The sequence below is a fragment of the Megalobrama amblycephala genome, linkage group LG18 (genome assembly GCF_018812025.1).
Source record: "Megalobrama amblycephala isolate DHTTF-2021 linkage group LG18, ASM1881202v1, whole genome shotgun sequence".
Lineage (NCBI taxonomy): Eukaryota > Metazoa > Chordata > Actinopteri > Cypriniformes > Xenocyprididae > Megalobrama > Megalobrama amblycephala.
Genome location: NC_063061.1, coordinates 15,698,884 through 15,718,452, shown reverse-complemented (window position 1 = coordinate 15,718,452; position 19,569 = coordinate 15,698,884). Strand labels below are relative to the sequence as shown.

The window sequence follows — 19,569 nt, the reverse complement described above, 5'->3', positions numbered from 1 at the left end:
ACCCCAAGCCCATGCCATTGGCTAAATCAGTTGACATGTCGAATCTACACTTTTCAGGAAATCAATTTAGGAATAGCATGCTTAAAATCATCTCTGCACATTAAACTGGCATAAGAGAATGTACTTCGAAAAATTACACTGAAAAAAAATAAACGCTTCACCTTTAAGAGCTCTCGTATTGTGGATGACTCAGAAATGGCTATTTCGGTCTCACAAACCACATGGTTTCTCACAAACAATTGATAAAAAGCAGCAGAGATGGTGAGCAGCAAATATATGTTTAAGTGGAATGCATCATGCAGGAAGAATTAAAATAGCACTTCATCACAATGGCCTTTGAGTATGTTTTGACACCTCTGCACAAAAGTGAAACACCATATGATCCAGGTGTTGAATCATGCCAGACCTAATACAGAGTTACATAAGGAGAAATATCGCCCACTCTCTCTCCCTCTCTCCTCTAGCAACACACCCACACCCCCCGCTCACTAATCCTCATGCACGGCCCAAATGAATCACCATATTCTCTGCTTTGCCCTCTCACATGCACACAAACAAACAATTTCCTGAGCAAAGAGCCCTTGGGGGTTTATTGATTCTGCTGAGCTTCAGTCAGAGCAACTTAAGAAGAGTGAGGCAGCTGTCCTTGGCTAAGTGCTATCTGTGTGTGTGTGTGTGTGTGTGTGTGTGTGTGTGTGTGTGTGTGTGTGTGTGTGTGTGTGTGTGTGTGTGTGTGTGTGTGTGTGTGTGTGTGTGTGGAGGTTGTTACCTGAGGGGTGAGGCTGAGCTCGGGAGATCTCTCACTGTCTGAGCTGTTGGTGCGTTCGCTGAGCGGTTTGGACAGCTGTCTCTCTTTCATAGGGGTCCCTCGCCTCTGTTTGGGGGTATGACTGCCATCCAGCCTGGAGAGAATTTCACAGCTGCTTTTATTTATTTGCTATACACTCCATTTTTTCTCAATATGTGCACAAAAGTCTAAAAGAACAATGAACTATGTACATAGTTTGTGCATAGAATACATTAGGAGTGGGCGGTATTACCCACAACTTCACGGTATGAGTCATTTTATATCATGCCGTAACAGTACATATAACAATGTGGTTAATTTTGCAAGAAAGATAAGTAATTATTTATTAATGTGCTATTATTATTTAAATAATCAAGTTGAATTATATTTTATAAATAAAAGGTACTCCATCTCAAATTATTATTTTCTTTTTTTATTTGGTACTTGATGGAATAAAACCAAAAGATAAAATTGCTAGATAAAATCACCGCAAGAGAAAAATCTGTATCGGCAACATAGCGAACAGCAAACAGTCCACCCAAAAATGAAAATTATTATCATTTACTCACCTTTGTCTTGTTTCAAACCCATTTAAATTTCTTTCTTCTGTGAAACACAAAAGAAGATATTTTGGAGAATGTTGGTAACTGAACAGTTTTTATTCCTTTTGACTTTCATTGTATGCACAAAAAATACAATGGAAGTCAATGGGAACCGATTCTGTTTGATTATCAACATTTTCATTTTTGGGTGGACCATCCCTTTAAATACAGGTTTAATGTGAAATACCAACCTGGGAGATGGCATGTTAGTGCTATTGCTCCTCTGTGGGGTCCGGGGCCTCTCCGCCACTGATAAAGTGATGCTAGGGGTCCCGTCGGCTATCACCTCCACTTCATTGAGTTCCTATAGCATAACCTTCTCAATGAATGCTAGTTTATAGGCTCACAGAGGACAAAAGAGGTTTTACTACAGACTGAATGTGAGGGGTAGAGTGTGAAAAGGGGACAGGTAAAGAGGTGCAATCAGTCTCACCAGTGTGTCCATTTCTGAGAAAGCATCATCCATCTGCGCACTGGGGGAACGCTGGATTTTACCAGATACAGTCTGCTCGCCCCTCTTCAGGAGAAAGAATGGACATGGGAAAGGGAGAGAATTAAAAAGAGACATACAGTGGCCCCAAAATGTATAAAGACAGTTAAAACTGTATGGTGGCATTAATGGCATGTAAATTGAAAAAAGAAAAAAAGCTTTTTTATGTTATGTTAAAATATAAAACAATAGATATACTGTACAAAATGAGGACAAAAGGTATTTGGACACTTTCATATAGTTAATGTGACCATAAACGCGCCGATTTTATGCTGCGGCCCCTTTAAATCCCGTGCTCTCCGCCCACAGAGCTCGTGCTTGCCTTAAACAGTGCCTTAAAGTTTACACAGCTAATATAACCCTCAAAATGGATCTTTACAAAGTGTTCGTCATGCATGCGGCATGCATGCGTCGGATTATGTGAGTATTGTATACTGTTATATTGTTTACTTCTGATTTTGAATGAGTTTGATAGTGCTCCGTGGCTAACGGCTAATGCTACACTGTTGGAGAGATTTATAAAGAATGAAGTTGTGTTTATGAATTATACAGACTGCAAGTGTTTAAAAATGAAAATAGCGACGGCTCTCGTCTCCGTGAATACGGTAATAACCGATGGTAACTTTAACCACATTTAACAGTACATTAGCAACATGCTAATGAAACATTTAGAAAGACAGTTTACAAATCTCTCTAAAAATATCATGTTATCATGGATCATGTCAGTTATTATTGCTCCATCTGCCATTTTTCGCCATTGTTCTTGCTTGCTTACCTAGTCTGATGATTTGGTTGTGCACATCCAGATGTTAATACTGCCTGCCCTTGTCTAATGCCTTTCATAATGTTGGAAACGTGGGCTGGCATATGCAAATATTGGGGGCGTACACCCCGACTGTTACGTAACAGTCGGTGTTATGTTGAGATTGGCCTGTTCTTCGAAGGTCTTTTAAACAAATGAGATTTATATAAAAAGGAGGAAACAATGAAGTTTGAGACTCACTGTATGTCATTTCCATGTACTGAACTCTTGTTATTTAACTATGCCAAGATAAATTCAATTTTTCATTCGAGGGCACCTTTAAAAGCAATTTCCAAAATTACTGGCTTAAAAGGCAAAATAGTTTTGGTTTACCTCATATATTATTCCTTTTGTCCTGTGTAGAGGACATATATACATATATATACAGCCCATACATGTTTTAAGTATGGATGTCCTGTAAAAAGCACATTCAGGGCTTTTCAGAGATACCAAATGTTTGGAGGTTTGACCATGACAACTCCCTCTCCTTGGTCTTTATGACTGAATGACATTGACTGAATGATCAAATTTAGTACTCTTATGGAAATAGGATATTTTGTAATTATTTAAAGACTAAATTTCCAAATGGTTTGTCAAAAAATCTCATGAAAATGTTATAAGGTTTCAAATCAGAATGACTTTGTTATGAAACGGCATCGATTTCATACATGTCCTCTGTAGAGGTTTATCAGGCATCAGGGGAGACACAATAAGTGAATAGCAAAAGAAATTAAATATATGATGTAAAAAAAAAAAGGTTATTACTCTAATTATTACACTTCTTTTTTCATTACATGTAACCTTAAAAACACATTAATATGCAAATTAGATACAATGTATAGAATGAGACTACCTATGTATGGCCATTTTTACTCGCATATTATATTGTAAAATGGTAAATCAAATAATTCTGTTATATCTTTCATAACATATTTAAGAATCATCTTTACAAAGTTTGGTTAAAAAATAGCCTGAAACCTAAAAATTGATTGGTGAATGAAAAAAAAAAATAATAATAATAATAATTTTTGCCTATACAGGTCTTTTCGTTTTCTTAATAACGGAGTCCTGGTAGCATAAACATAGCATAAAATATGAATAAAATATCTTTTTCTGGAATAAAAAATAAATAAAAATACAATTGTTTCTTATGCTCCAAACAACATAAATGACATTAAAGAACTAAATTCACAAAATATTTTTCCTGGTTCTCAAGGGGATATAATATCCTATTATATCATTATAATATTGCTTATATTATTTACATATTATATTATATTATATTATGTAAACCATATAGCATATACACATATACACATTTTTTCTACCACATCTTTTTCTTCCCTTCGCCACTCTATTAATGTGCTTGGACACAGAGCTCTGTGAACAGCCAGCCTCTTTTCCAATGACCTTTTGTGTCTTTCCCTCCTTATGCAAGGTGTCAATGGTCGTCTTTTGGACAACTGTCAAGTCAGCAGTCTTCCCCATGATTTTGTAGCCTACAGAACTAGACTGAGAGACCATTTAAAGGCCTTTGCAGGTGTTTTGAGTTAATTAGCTGATTAGAGTGTGGCACCAGGTGTCTTCAATATTGAACCTTTTCACAATATTATAATTTTCTGAGATACTGAATTTGGGATTTTCCTTAGTTGTCAGTTATAATCATCAAAATTAAAAGAAATAAACATTTGAAATATATCAGTCTGTGTGTAATGAATGAATATAATATACAAGTTTCACTTTTTGAATGGAATTAGTGAAATAAATTAACTTTTTGATGATATTCTAATTATATGACCAGCACCTGTGTATGCATACACACATAAGAAAAGCAGTAATAATGCAAAGCAATGAAAGCTAAATTGCAGCGCTAATGACACTCACAGGATTCAGCTTGTCTTTGCTGTGGCTGCATCTACTATTCAAGCTACCAAACTCCGTCTGAGAGCTGGACTGTGACATGCCTTCAAAATATGGCCTAAAATACACACACACAAAAAGCCAGGGTCAGAATAAGAAAACTGAGATGTAGGCAGTTTGCCCACTCAGAATGTGGCTAAAAAAAGCTCAGTTTTTAGTCAGTTTGAGAGTGAAATATGCTGCGTGTACATGCTTCTTCTTATATACAATATATACCAGAATCTTTTGCAACAACAACACTACATTTATGGCAGCCTCCTTCCTTGTATAATCAAATCAGTGTAATGCAAAGCAAAATTACTAAATGGATATCTGAAAGTGGGTGCCATAAGAGTAAATATTAGCTAGAGAATGTGGTACCGGAGTTTGGGTTTGGGGGTGCTGATAATACTGTCCGTCTCCTCCATGTCTGGGCCGCTGTCACTGGGGTTGTACATTTCAAGACTGTCATAGAGCTCATCCAGGTCCTCTTCCACATCCCGGATCTGCTCTCGGGACACATGATCCAAACCGAACCCCACCTGCATGCATAATATTACCCATCGATTACTCATAGAGATGAATGATATATAGGTACCGTATCGGTTATCGGCCGATATTAAGATTTTTTTTTTATTTATCGGCTGAAATAGGATATATCTGTATATTGTGCATGCTCAGTTACCCTATTTTTACCTTTAGAATACCTTTCTCATCATCTGATGCTCACCTAAGTGTTAATATTTAAAAACACTAATAACACATTAAAAAAATGATTTATTTGAAAAAAGGTTTTATTTGGATAAATTTAATAATTTTAATGTCAGGTGTTTATTGGTTATTAGCCAGTTTATGAGAAAATAATTACCAGTTCATCTGTATTGGCCAGAATTGTAATGCACCCCTAATTACTCATTTCATTTTTTAATGAAGATTTGTACTGTTCTAAGTGACCAAATCCAATTCTTAAAGACAGACTGGTGGGAAACAGAAAAGAAAAGACCTTCACCAAAAGAGCGCATGAATTTATAGGCAGGATGCAATTACCTCATCAGACACTTTAAACCATTTCACCAATGCCATAAGCTTCTGTTTGATGTTGGGTTGCTGGATTTAAAACACAAACACCTTGTTAGACAGAAAACGGGGGAGTCATAAGCAACAATAGCAAAGAGACACAAATTAACCACATATCTGTCTGTGCAACAGCAGGGAACAAAAATAGCAGCAAGCAGAGAGTGGAAAAAAAGCTGTCACAATAAGCACAGAGCGCTGGCGAAGGCTTGTCAGCTAGAAGACGAAGCGCACAGGAAAACAAAACTGAAGGCATCTGAGAGCAGGAAGCAGATAAAACGTTCATGTGCTCAGAAGCCCCATCCCTAGTTTCCATATGATTGCAAAAATTGCAGCAGCTCCTATTGCAGTCGCTGCTACGTCTAAAGAACATCAGTGGCCCCAGGGAGAAATGTGCAGTTGTCTCTTGACAAAGCCTGAGTCAACATGGAGACAGAGAAAAAGCTGCTCTGGTTCTCTGAGGTCTGTTTTCTAATTCTGGAGAAATCACTTACGTCACTTACGTTAGCTCTGGTGATGGATGCTGTGGAAGGGAGCTTACGACGAGGTTTCTTTTTCCTCAGTTCATCCTCGTCGTCATAGAGGTACTGCCCAAAAGTGACAAATCAAGCTTTAAAACCACCTCAAAAATCTTATTTGAATTCAATAACAGTTCAACGTGTCTATGTCTCTCAAGCATATACAGGTGTTGGTCATATAATTAGAATATCATCAAAAAGTTAATTTTTTTATTGTAAATTATTTTTAAAAATGAATCTTTCATGTATTCTAGATTCCCTACATGTAAAGTAAAACATTTCAAAAGTTTTTATTTTAAATTTTGATGATTATAGCGTACAGCTCATGAAAGTCCAAAATCCAGTATCTCAAAATATTAGAATATTTCCTAAGATCAATCAAAAAATGGATTTGCAAAACAGAAAAGTTCAAGCTCTTTAAAGTATGTTCATTTGTGCACTCAATACTTGGTCGGCAGCACGTATTACAGCAAATGACTTGCTCCTAGCACAAATTACAGCATCAGTGAAGTGTAGCATGGAAGTGATCAGCCTGTGGCACTGCTGAGGCACTATTGAGCCTTCAGATCATCTGTATATTGAGACTGTTTCTCATCTTTCTCTTGAAAATATCCCATAGATTCAGGTCAGGCATGTTGGCTGGCCAATAAAGCACAGTAATATCATGGTCAGCAAACCACTTGGAAGTGGTTTTTGCACTGTGGGCAGGTGCTAAAGTCCTGCTGGAAAAGGAAATCAGCATCTCCATAAAGCTTGTCAGCAGATGGAAGCATAAAGTGCTCCAAAATCTCCTGGAAGATGGCTGCATTGACTTTGCACTTGATAAAACACAATGGACCAACACCAGCAGACATCACGGCCCCTCCAAATCATTACTGACTTCAGAAACTTAAAGGCAGGGTAGGCAAAAAAATGTATAAAATTTTTTTTTTCAAAATTTGTTTAAACTTTATTTATATATCAATACATAATTAAAATGTAAGTACTCTGAAAAAGAAAGTATAAAAATCGAGTGTCTGTAGACCTCTCACGACTGTTTTAAAGACAGCTCATTATTTCCATTCACTCCACCCCCTCCCTTCTGGGCTCCTTCCAAAGCCACGCCCCCAAAACGCATGAACGTGCGACTCCGACCACTGAGCTGGAAGACGCGTTATTTACCTGAGACGAGCGGAGAGGAAGGAGCACAGTGCATGTAGTGACATCATGTCAGAATCACATGTAATAAAAATAACTTTATAATTATGAAGATAAACAAACAAGATGTATTTTAGTACTCACTATCAAGCTAGCATATTGATATTGGTAAAGTTTAAAATATATATTTTTTGATTCGCTAACGAGCTAGTTATCTATAAGGCAAAGCTAAAAACAGGTTGCATGATACACGTTTTTCCATTACCATCATTTACACTGTGATGAAGATGAATTTCGTGTAAGATTCATAGCATATACGTTGTTCTACAGATCAACAGAGTAACATACACTCAAATATCAACTCACAACTGCATTGCAGACACAAAATAATAACACACACATACAACAAAGTGTGTACGACACACACAGATACAAGATAAAGACATCAGAAAACATAGGTAGAGAATATAAAAACAAAACAAAGGCGAAAAAAAACGTGCAGGTAAACTTACAGGTGAACATGGTAAAAGAGTTAGACAGAGGGTAAAATTATGCACAATTCAACACTATAGCTATCATTATTTATCGTCTCTACTACGGCTCGCTAAGTAATGTTATGTTAGCTATATTACGCAGCTACGTGTGCTAATGACACATGCTTCATGAAAAAATAAACAAAAAAATACGTATGATCAAAATACAAAAAGAAAGATTTACCTGTCCAGCAGAAATAAAGCCATCAAGGAGTCACTTTTCAGCCCCTTGAGTTCCCTCAGTTCTCGCCATCGCTGGAAAGCCACGCCGATATTAACTCGCGTTTTATTTCTTTGTTTATCCAAAGACTTTTTGTTCATTGCCTTTTCTTGTACTGTTACTGTCTTCCTTTTTTTGCCTGGTTTGCCTTCACTAACTGCATAGGCCGATACTGTGAATTTTGCTTGCTGTTTCTCTGCCATTGTTTTGGTATTCCTAGGATCCATGCCTCTTGGATTCCCCAAATCAAACGTGCGCGCGCAAGTGGGCAGGTCATGTGTGGCAAAAGGGTGGTTGCCATGGTTGCGAGAGAGTGACAGCCGCCTAAGCCAATCCTATGTTTCGTCCCGGATGGAAATAATGAGCTGTGTTTAATACAGATTAAACGGTCTAGAGTCACTCGATTTTTATACTCTTTTTATCAGAGTTCTTACATTTTAATTATGCATGTATATATATAGAAAGTTTAAACAAATTTGGAACAAAATTTCTTACCTACCCTGCCTTTAACACTAGACTTCAAGCAGCTTGGATTCTGTGCCTCTCCAGTCTTCCTTCAGACTCTGGGACCATGATTTCAACATGAAAATGCAAAATTTATCTGAAAAGAGGACTTTCAACCACTGTTCACTGTCCAGTTCTTTTTCTCCTTAGCCCAGGTAAGATGTTTCTGGCATTGTTTCTGTTTCAGAAGTGGCTTGGTAGTCCTTTTCCTGAAGATGTCTGAGTGTGGTGACTCTTGATGCGCTGACTCCGGCTTCATTCTACTCATTGTGAAGCTCTCCCAAGTGTTTGAATTGGCTTTACTTGACAGTATTCTCAAGCTTGTGGTCATCCCTGTTGCTTGTGCACCTTTGCCTACCCAATTTCTTCCTTCCAGTCAACTTTGCATTTAATATGCTTTGATACATCACTCTGTAAACAGCCACCCCATTCAGTAATGACCTTCTGTGACTTACTCTCTTTGTGGAGGGTGTCAATGATTGTCTCCTGGACCATTGCCAAGTCAGCAGTCTTCCACATAAGTGTGGTTTCAAAGAACAAGAGATACCCGGAATTTATACTGTAGGGATGGTCATTTAATGAAACTCAAATGTAAATTCTAATATTCTAATATTTTGAGATACTGGATTTTGAGCTTTCATGAGCTGTACGCTCTAATCAACAAATAAAAAAAAAAAAACTTGAAATGTTTTACTCTTGAAATGTTTTACTCTTGAAATGTTTTACTTTACATGTAGGGAATCTAGAATATATGAAAGTTTAATTTTTTTAAATAATTTACAATAAAAAAAAATGAACTTCTTCACGATATTCTAATTATATGACCAGCACCTGTATGTATATTATATATATATATATATATATATATATATATATATATATATATATATATATATATATATATATATATATATATATATATATATATATATATATTACACTTTTAGGTTATAATGACCATTTTATTTCAGAATCTGAATTGGTATTTAGATATATTTATAAACCAAAGCAGTTTGGGTACCAACATTCTTCAAAATATCTTCTTTTATGTTCCAAAAAAGAAAGAAAGTCATACAGGTTTGAAATGGCATGAAGGTGAGTAAATGTAAATAAACAGAATTTTCATTTTTGGCAAACTATTGCCAAATATGATTTTTATTTATTTATTTATTTATTACTATAAATAAGAAACTAAAACTGCCAGTAGGTGTTGGTAAATGTCTAAATGAATAAGTCATTGAGTCATTCATTAATTTGATTTGTTCAAACGGCTGATTCATTCAGGAATTAAGTAAATGGCTCTCTTTTTGAATGGGCCACTGTGAACACTGGTTCACCTGATTGATCCACTCAAAAAATAGATTCATTTAGAATGAGAAACGAAACACTGCTGTGTTGTTCGGAGACACGCAGTTCTTCTCTGGCTTTATAGGTTGTATTTTCGTTGGAAAAACTGAGCAAAAACAAACAATATTGTTGTGTCTAAAATATAAAACAATATTAACTTCTTATTTATTGAACTTGCATAAAATCAATATCACATTTGCACTCATGCTATTCGGGACAAAAACAGCACTCGTGTGATATTGCACTTGTTACCTGTGTGATATTGCTAAATCATATGATATAAATATGAGACAAAAACTAATACAGAGGCATTTTTGCTATAGGCTTCATCACGCAGTGAGTTGTTACCCGGCGTCACCTTTATGAAATGTAAGATGACCTACGTAGGTCCGGGGCGGGGAGGGTGTGTTAAATGCACTAAATTAACACATTTGGATAAACGGTTTGGAGAATGAATGGATTTTCTTGGTAACCACCAACTGGAATGGATTCAATGGAAAAGAGCTGCGTGAACATTCTTCAAAACTTCTTTTTTCGGTTTCGCAGTCATACAGGTTCAAAACTACATAAGGATGAGTAAATAATAACAGAATTTTTGTTTTTGATTCAACTTAACCCATTTTTGCTGCCTATATTTTCTCACTATATTCTATATTTTTGCTATACAAAGACCATGCAGTGCATTTCTTCAGTGATCTGACTTCAACAGATTCACTTCAGTCTCTGTGCACTGTTGTAATTCACTAAACAGGAAATAGGCAAGATGGCTGAATGTCAAAATCAATCAGTTCAATCTCACAGGCCTTACCTGCCCCTGTAGAGGATCATCACTGCCATCCTGCTCTGATGAATAGCTTTCCTCTTCCTCCTCAGAGTAATTATCAAAGTCTGGTGAACGATCTGAAAGGAAGAAAACAGAAACCATGTGAGTTATTAAACCAGAGCAGGCCTGGCAAACAGCTTACAGAAAGTGTTCTGAAAATTGTGGGGGAAAAAAAAAAACAGCCTTGACCTGTTTTTGTAATTTCTCATTAGCTTGTTCAATTTGAAATATATAGATCAACATGTGCGACTCACCGGATAGCTTGGACTTTGGTCCCTCTGGGTCGATGGGCTGACTGGAGAGAGAATAGACCCTGATCTCAGCAACGGGCACCGGTGTGTCCTTCACCGTTGTGTGCAAGCCCAACACCTGAGCACCTTCTGTAGGGTGCTGCATCACCTACGGACAGGGGGAACAAAAGCCATGAAGTACACTGAAAGAACAGACTATAAAACATATCTGCTAAATGATTACACTACAAACAAACTACAAAATTTTGATTAGTTAAGGTGCCTAAATTTAGATGTTTGCAGCAAAAAATTATTTAATAAACTGGTCTAAAACAATTTTCGTGCAGTTTTAATATTTTATTCTTGGTTAATTTAGATATTTTTGACTATTTTCTTCTTCTTGGTTTGAAATTAATAATATATGAAATGCTGTGGATGTGCTTTCAACAGTTAGTCATGTACTGAATCATAGTACAAATGCAAATGTCTTGGCATTTATTTGGGCATTCAATTACAGATACAAAATGACCTGTATGGATTTCGGTGCATTTGTGAGAAGTTTCAGTATTGTTAACTCCATTAAAGTGACAGAAAACTGACTGAAGCACAGAAAGTCATTCTCTTCCTCCTCCTACAGCAGCTTCCAGGTCTTATATGGCAATGTTTTTGAAAAGCATTTTAAAATCTGTGCTGAAAATGTGACAGTTCATTTTCCTTTAACAAGATTCACACAAGCAGTCTAGAATCACACAAAAATGTGGCCGAACTGGATTTTGCGGTTCCTCACCTCAGCCATATTTATCATTCCTAGTGCAAGGGTCTTGTAGCCCAGTATAGTGCGATTCTTGTACCTCTTGCGTCTCTGGAGCATAATCTGAAGCTTGTTGGCATCTCTCTTCAAAAAGTGTGGGTACTGAAGCCAATATGGAAGGGAGAGTAGGAATGAAAGTACTTAAAGAATGAACATTAATCTGGATTCAGTTTAAATGGATTAATTGGATCCAATTTATTTAAACAGAAGGGAAGAGTCACTTAAGGACCTCCGTTAAGTTTCATCAAAGCAAAACCATAATACCGTAATATTAAATTTGCAAATGTCAATTTAGTACTAATCTCATCTAAAATGCACTCAAACACAGCAAACCTGAAGAGAGAAGGTCAGCTGAAGATCAGTCTCTGTAAGGCCAGCAGAGGATAGCATGATTTCATTTGACCGCAAAATGCGTTTTGAGCCCTAAAGAGATATTTACAATCATTAGTCTCCTAAACATAGATTAAGCAGTTTTTTGCAAACCAGAAAAAATAAACTTTTTTTTTTACCTGAAGTTTAACTGCGATGACCACCGATGTGAGATCCCTGTCCAGCTCCTTCAAAATCACTAATTTTTTAAGAGTTAGACTGAGAAGTCTACAAGAGAAAACAAGAGAGATGCACATGTTGTTTTGAGGAGTTGCTATGGCAGCTGAATTAATAGTTTGTCCCCAAGCCGGCTTATCGAGTTTACCGTACAGAGTTGACATTTTCGCCTTAAATCCCAGATGCAATTTTGGCTGACATTTCACCTGAAATTCTGCACAACAATTGTGACCTTTCATACAGTGAGTGAGAAGTCCCATGATGGTTTTTAATATATGTCACAATTACAAATCGAAACATGTCTCCTCATAATTAAAGGGAATGATATTTACTCGCCCTCATGATGTTCCAAACCCGTATGCTGCTGTTTTTTTTTTTTCTTCTGTGGAACACAAAAGGAGAATTTTTTAATAATTTACACAGTTATTTTTCCATAGTGCCTTTGTTTGTCTAACTTAACTCGAGAATATACCCTTTTGTGCCTTTTTGAGCCTGACGTATTATGAATGGTCAATTAAGAACTGATTCCTTAAATCTTCTTTAGTACTACCAGTATACATGTTTGGATTAACATGAGGGTGAGTAAATGATAGCAAATAGTTTGATGCAAAAAAAAGAACAATCAATCTAGAAAACAGATGTGACTGGAGATTCAATACCCCGCTAGCGATCTAAGGACAGCTACCAGAGGATGCTGGAATGAAAATCATTTCTAAGTTCATTTCTCCACTCCACATGACACAAGACATCTGAAATAATCTCTAATTGGCAACAGACAAGGAATGCAATGTCCCAAAAACTGGGTTGTCCTCTGATACATCTTCACAAGGTGTGCTGAGATGTTTTTGGCCTGAAGTCAAAAAACACTGCATTGGTGATATTAAATTCAGGGGATAAATCTCAGAGTGACACAGCACTCAGGCTCTCGGCTCATTCAGTTTCTGCGACAGGTTGTATTTTTACAGAAAGACAGGAGAAAATGGTCATAACATTGTAAGAAATTAAGTAGATGTGTATCTAAACCACTATGAAGACTAAGATAAAAGTAACATTAAAAATGCTGCAGTAACACTATACAGTCAATTTATAGCATATTATATATACATTATATGGATAAGAGTATTGCAATTATTGAATTCAGGCATTTCAATCAGACCCATTTACCACAATAATGTATAAAATCAAGCAACTAGCCAAGCAGTCTGCATTTGTGGAAAAAAATGGGTCATTCTCAAGAGCTCAGTGAATTAAAGCGTGGTACTCTGATAGGATGGCTTTTTTTTATTTTTATAAGTCAGTTCGTGAAATTTCATCCCTGCTAGATATTCCACGGTCAGCTGTAAGTGGTATTATTGGATAGTGGAAGCATTTAGCAGCAGCAACTCAGCCATGAAGCAGAAGACCACATAAAGTCACAGAGTAGGATCACAGAGTGCGTAAAAGTCACCAATGCTCTGCCGATTCCATAACTGAAGAGTTTCAAACTTCATTAATATCAGCACAAAAACTGTGCGGCGGGAGTTTCACGGAATGGGTTTCCATGGCCGAGCATTTGCATGCAAGCCTCACATCCGAGCCAATGCCAAGCGTCGGATGGAGAGGTGTAAAACACACCACTGGACAATGGCTGATGACATCACTGTTTTATCCAGAGCTGCTGTAGAGATAAATTAACTAAAATAATAAATAATGATTTTTACAATGTAATGAATCAATACTGAAATTACTTAAGCTGAATGACACCATTTTCTTCTAGAGCTGCTGTGCAGCCAAAATTATTTTCCTGTTATCACTGTAAATCTACTTTGACACAATATGCATTGTAAAAAATGCTATATAAATAAAGGTGACATGACTTGACACCACCACTGGACTCTGAAGCAGTGGAAATGTGCTCTGTGGAGTGAAGAATCACACTTCTCTGTTTGGCAGTCTGATGGGCGAGTCTGGGTTTGACAGAATTTTATGTGCCTGACTGCATTGTGCCAACTGTAAAGTTTGGTAGAGGAGGGATAATGGTATGGGGCTGTTTTTCAGAGGTGGGCTATAGACCGCTTCCTTCCAGTGAAGGGAAATGCTTCAGCATACCGAGACATTTTTTTAGACAATGCTACAGTATGCTTCCAACTTTGTGGGAACAGTTTGGGGAAGGCCCTAGTGCACAAAGCAAGGTCCATAAAGACAGGGTTGGAAGAGTTTGGTGTGGAATAACTTGACTGGCCTGTAAAGAGCCCTGCCTGACTTCAACCCCACTGAACACCTTTGGGTTAAACTGGAATGGAGATTGCGAGCCAGGCTTCCTTATCCAACATCAGTGCCTAACCTCACAAATGCTCTACTGGATGAATGGGCAAAATTCCCACAGAAGCACTCCAAAATTTTGTGGAAAGCCTTCCTAGAAGAGTGGAAGCTGTTATAGCTGCAAATGGAACTGCACGGTTAATTGTAAAAAGAATGCGATCTTGATTCAAACACCCATGTGATCTTATTCTTAAATGACAACGGTATGTCTATTAAACCTTTAACAAGTACAATAGCAGCGGAACATTCAAATCTGCATTGGCGCTGCCGCTGACCCGGAGAGAGCAGTTGTCATATAGCCTTTAGGTAGCCTATTCACCAAAGTGTTTGGTCTTTTAAACCAAACAATTTTATTTGTACATTTGTCAAGTAATAATTAATTCAAGAGATTTGTTAAAAACACTAATAATGATCATTATGAGCGAGTCACTGAATCATTCATTCAAGCCAAATTCATTTCATTCAAATTAATTATTTTTAATTAGACTGCAGTAATTACATTTTTTTCAGAACTCAGAATTTTGTTTAGTTGTCTATTCAGAATCGTAGAAGAATCATGATCCTGGTGAAGAATCATGATACAAACAACCAAAAAAATAGTGATTCTTAATTTATCCAGAATCATGAAGATATAGCTGTGGGTGGGGGGGTGGGGGGGTTACTATTTATATGTTTGTGTTTGAGTAAAATAAACATGTTTGTTTTATTCTATAAACTACTGACAACATTTCTTTCAAATTTCAAGTAAAAACATCATCATTTATAGCATTTATTGGCAGAAATTGACAGCTGGTCAAAAAGCCATGTTTCCAGATCTCAAATAAAGCAAGTTTATAATTAATTTTTAAACAACACAGTACTAATGTTTTAACTAAGGGTACGTTTACACGACAACGATATGCTTAAAATGGAGACGTTTTTCCTTTGAGTTTTCCGCATAGAGACAACACCATTGTCAAAACAATCCCCCTCCACACAAATCCATGAAAATGACTAAAAACTCTGCATTCTGCTGGCAGGCCATTAGATGGCGATGAAACACTATAGGCTGAACATGTAATACACGTGCACGACATCATCGTTTTCACCGATTCGCGTTTTTGATGTTTACACGGATGCCATTTTAAAAACCTTCAAAAGTTTGCATTTTCAGGCACCCAAATGTCGTTGTCATGTAAATGAATGGCCAAAACGCATAAAAAGTTTTACATTTTTTAGTTGAAAACAGTGTCGTGTAAACAGCCCCCTTAGGAGTGTAATCAATATTTGGTGGAATCAATCAATCAATCAATCAATCAATCAATCCAGTCAGCTTTTATTGGCCAAGTATGCTTAGCATACAAGGAATTTTTCACCAGTACAAGGCATCCCACATGTATTATAATAACTGCAGGTACCAAATATAATGCTTTACAAAACAACATTACAACAACAAAGACTAATTTTACACTTAGTTACGATAATACACAAGAGAAAAGAACAGAGGTAACCTGGATGTAAAATGAAAAAAAAAAAAAAAAAATGAAAGTCTTTAAAGCTACCGTAAAAAAAGCTATTCCGAAATCTGGTAGCTCTCGTTTTAAAAAGACTGTAACGCCTTCCAGAAGGTAAAAGTCTGAAAAGATTGCGTGCAGGATGAGAAGGGTCACGGACAATTTCCCCCGCTCGTTTCTTGACAAGTGCAGATCCTGAAGGGAGGGTATGTCAGTCCCAATAATGCCTTCTGCCGTTCTAACCCTGAATAAACCTGATTTCCAATCACAGCTTTCATGTGTCATGAAATGCCTTCTACCAGCATTTCACATCGCTGTTGGGTGAATTTATGCCACTCCTGGCGCAAATATACAAGCAGCTCGGCTTTGTTTGATGTCTTGTGACCTTATGTCCTTCCTCTTGATCACATCCCAGTGGTTTTCGGTGGGGTTCAGGTCTGGAGTTTGTGCTGGCCTTGACATGGTCTTGATCTGGTGGTTCTCCATCCACACCTTTATTGGCCTAGCTGTGTAGCATGGAGCATTGTCCTGGGGAACACTGTCAGAGCTGAAGGAAGCAAGTTTTCCTCAAGGATAACCTTCCTCTAATTGAGGAAGAGAGGCCTACAACCAACAGTGTCTCACACGGTGCCCACTGTGAAATTTGGTGCAGAATTGGTAATCATCTGGGGGTTCTTCAGTAAGATTGGAATCAGGCAGATCCGTCTGTGTGAAGGACACATGACTCAAGCCATGTACAAGGCTATCCTTAAAGAAAACTTTCTTCCTTCTGCTCTGACAATGTTCCCCAACTCGAATATATAAGAATATAAACTTGTTTTCTTTACTCAAGGTCTGAAAACATGGCATTTTTGTATGATTTTGATCTGTTTTTACCCATTTTCTGCAAATAAATGCTCTAAATGACAATGTTTTTACTTGTAATTTGGAAGAAATTTTGTCAGTAGTTTATAGAATAAAACAAAAATGTTAATTTTATTCATTTAATTTTTAACATCTACATGAAAACTGCTAATTTTTTTGCAGTGGTCTCTTAATTGTTTTCCAGAGCTGTAAATATTTGAATCCAGTAACCGAATTTGTGTACAAAACAATTATACATCTTCATTTACAATCCGGTTTTATTTCTAAGCAACAGATTCAATGCCCTTGCATTACCTAAAAGCAACATCAAGAAAAGACATTAATACATAATAGCAGCTTGAACCCAGTCCTCTCTTCAAAGGGAGCTATATTGAACGGGTCTAATTCACTTACAAGTCTGTCCATGTGCATTAGAGTGTAACTCTAGAGCACAAAGGTAATGAAATTGGGAGAGGAGGGGAGAATCGGAAACACATCTCACCTTTCAGTGATCTTCTGCAAGATTCTAATGGCACAATATGCTACAACATCCATTTAGGGTTTATATTCAGCAGTACTCTTAATGATGTATTTGAATGGAAAGTACAAAGTAAGAAACTAAAAGGCTTAAAAGAGTCTCAAAAGCTTTTGAAAGCATTATGGAGGCAGTGTCATAGAAAAAGACCAGATTAAAAGATTCTTCAAATTTGAGTAATTCTCTTTATTCTGATTCTGCTTTTCTTCTCTGCTCTTACAGTCAGCCTCTTTGCCTCTTTATGGACATTTTTTATTCCACTCCCTGCGTGAACAATCCTAAAGCCCCTCCTCCACGTTTCCTTATCACAGTCCCTTCATGGAAATGAGGCTGAATATTAGTGAATATTAAACAGCATATGCATTCATTATACAGAGAAGATGCATTTTTCTTTTTTTTAAATCAGCTCTTTTTGCACTAGCTTTCACTGCGGCAACAAAAACTGATATTATCACTCTCCAAATTTAATGATGGCTCCACATAGTGTGTTGTTTTTAGCAGATTGTGAGCGAGGGAAGCAAAAAGATCAGCAGTCAGTTATCAGCTAAGTGTCAACTGTCTAAAAAGGCAGGGGTTTTCAACCAAGGGCCCTCTAGGGGTACATACTCCTTTTCTCCAAGTCACTATTCCAGTAATGTCTAGTATTTAGTTATATTTTACTAAAAAAAAAAACAAGTTGTATTACTTGAAACGTATATTAGTAGCTAAAACATATTTTGGCAACACTCATTTGTAGTTACTTTGGATAAAAGCGTCTGCTGATTGAATAAATGTAATGTATGTTGAATATGAATGCCACATATGCAGCTAGGTCGTTTCAAATTGATTGTCATGGTATATATAAGTTCTAATATCTATAGCCTAATGAAGTATAGCCTATATAGTTCTATTGAACTAAATACTATTATCTTATGAAGCAGTTACAAGTGAGCTTAACGAATTACTCAACTGCATTGTAAAAGTAGGCCAAGTACAAGTTACAGAATTGAATATAAAAGTTCAAACGTCTTTTCACTGAGCCTCTGGGTGTGTAAAGGTTGAAAGCCCATGTCTAAAGTAAGAAACCACTGTTTCATGTGATCTCCAGCAGCGTGACCAGGATTAACTATTTACTCTGATACAAAGTAGGTCTTTCAGAGGCTGTACAAAAGAGCGCAGGTCTACTATTAAGCGAAGAAGCGCCATACCTGGGCACACAGCTGGGAGAGGAGCTGTCAATCTCCCATGTCGCGAACAGGTTCATCTGAACCGGGCGACCCGAAGAAATCGTGACCGTCTTGAGATGCTGCAGGTGGGGAGACGGAGCTCCCGCTCGCTGCTGAAGCCCTCCACGCTCCGACATGCTGAAGTCTGTGCGGCTGCCGGACTCGGTCAGTTTAGACACTCGCTCGTGCCTGTAGTCTTAAATGATGATGACACTTTCATTGCACGAGCCTCTTAACGTTCCCGCCTCCGCTTAGCGGTGGATTCATTGGAGACTTCACTCAGATGCAGCTGCGGCCAGTCCTGCTGCTCTGGCTTGTGTTCAATTGAGCGTTTAAAACAACATCAGGAAGCGGAAATCTCTTCTTTAAAACATATAGGCTAGTAAAGCAACGCCTCTTGTTAAAGAGGCACGTACTGCAAGCGAGCGACGCGACGGAACAAAACTGAACGCGTCTCTTGTGTGTTGTGTTGTGTAGGTTCCCAACTATTAAAGTCAGTAAGCTATTCGAACAAAAAATATAAACTTGTTTTCTAACGTTTTAAAAAGTAATATCACTTGCAGGTCACTAGCACCTGTTGTTTGTGTCATATTACCTCAATATGTCTATTGTCTACTTTTCCATGTGCATTAGGCTATAATTAGTGTCTGAAAATGCTTATTTTCAGTTTACCACTTTATACTACCCTGTAAACCAGTCATGGTTTGTTGGTCTTCTTGATCTCCTTGACCTGGGGCCTGTACCATGAAGCTGGATTAGCTGGCTAACCAGGTAAGTTACAGATTAGTTTGTGCCAATCCTGGGTTTTAGGTACCATGAAAGTGACTTGGCTTTTAGCGGTGTTCATCGCCATAGTAACTTACGCTCCA

The 19,569-nt window shown here is 37.3% G+C and overlaps 1 protein-coding gene across 4 annotated transcripts in view; it reads right to left on the bottom strand.

Annotated features, from left to right (window-relative positions):
• The window catches only part of pacs1a (phosphofurin acidic cluster sorting protein 1a), a 29,037-nt gene extending 9,852 nt beyond the window's left edge, over window positions 1–19,185 (bottom strand). The window contains exons 1-13 of one of the 4 annotated variants that reach the window (XM_048166406.1): window positions 18,683–19,184; window positions 12,287–12,374; window positions 12,111–12,200; window positions 11,754–11,879; window positions 10,991–11,135; window positions 10,722–10,813; window positions 6,149–6,241; window positions 5,628–5,687; window positions 4,962–5,122; window positions 4,566–4,659; window positions 1,823–1,906; window positions 1,581–1,693; window positions 770–902 (exon numbers count right to left, since the gene is read on the bottom strand). In XM_048166406.1, coding sequence (XP_048022363.1) covers window positions 770–902; window positions 1,581–1,693; window positions 1,823–1,906; window positions 4,566–4,659; window positions 4,962–5,122; window positions 5,628–5,687; window positions 6,149–6,241; window positions 10,722–10,813; window positions 10,991–11,135; window positions 11,754–11,879; window positions 12,111–12,200; window positions 12,287–12,374; window positions 18,683–18,837 — 1,434 coding nt within the window. In that variant the 5' untranslated portion in view covers window positions 18,838–19,184. Of the gene's footprint in view, window positions 1–769; window positions 903–1,580; window positions 1,694–1,822; window positions 1,907–4,565; window positions 4,660–4,961; window positions 5,123–5,627; window positions 5,688–6,148; window positions 6,242–10,721; window positions 10,814–10,990; window positions 11,136–11,753; window positions 11,880–12,110; window positions 12,201–12,286; window positions 12,375–18,682 lie in introns of all 4 variants that reach the window. The other 3 variants (XM_048166407.1, XM_048166408.1, XM_048166409.1) reach the window with 3 other exon arrangements.
• Between the last annotated feature and the right edge of the window lie 384 nt (window positions 19,186–19,569).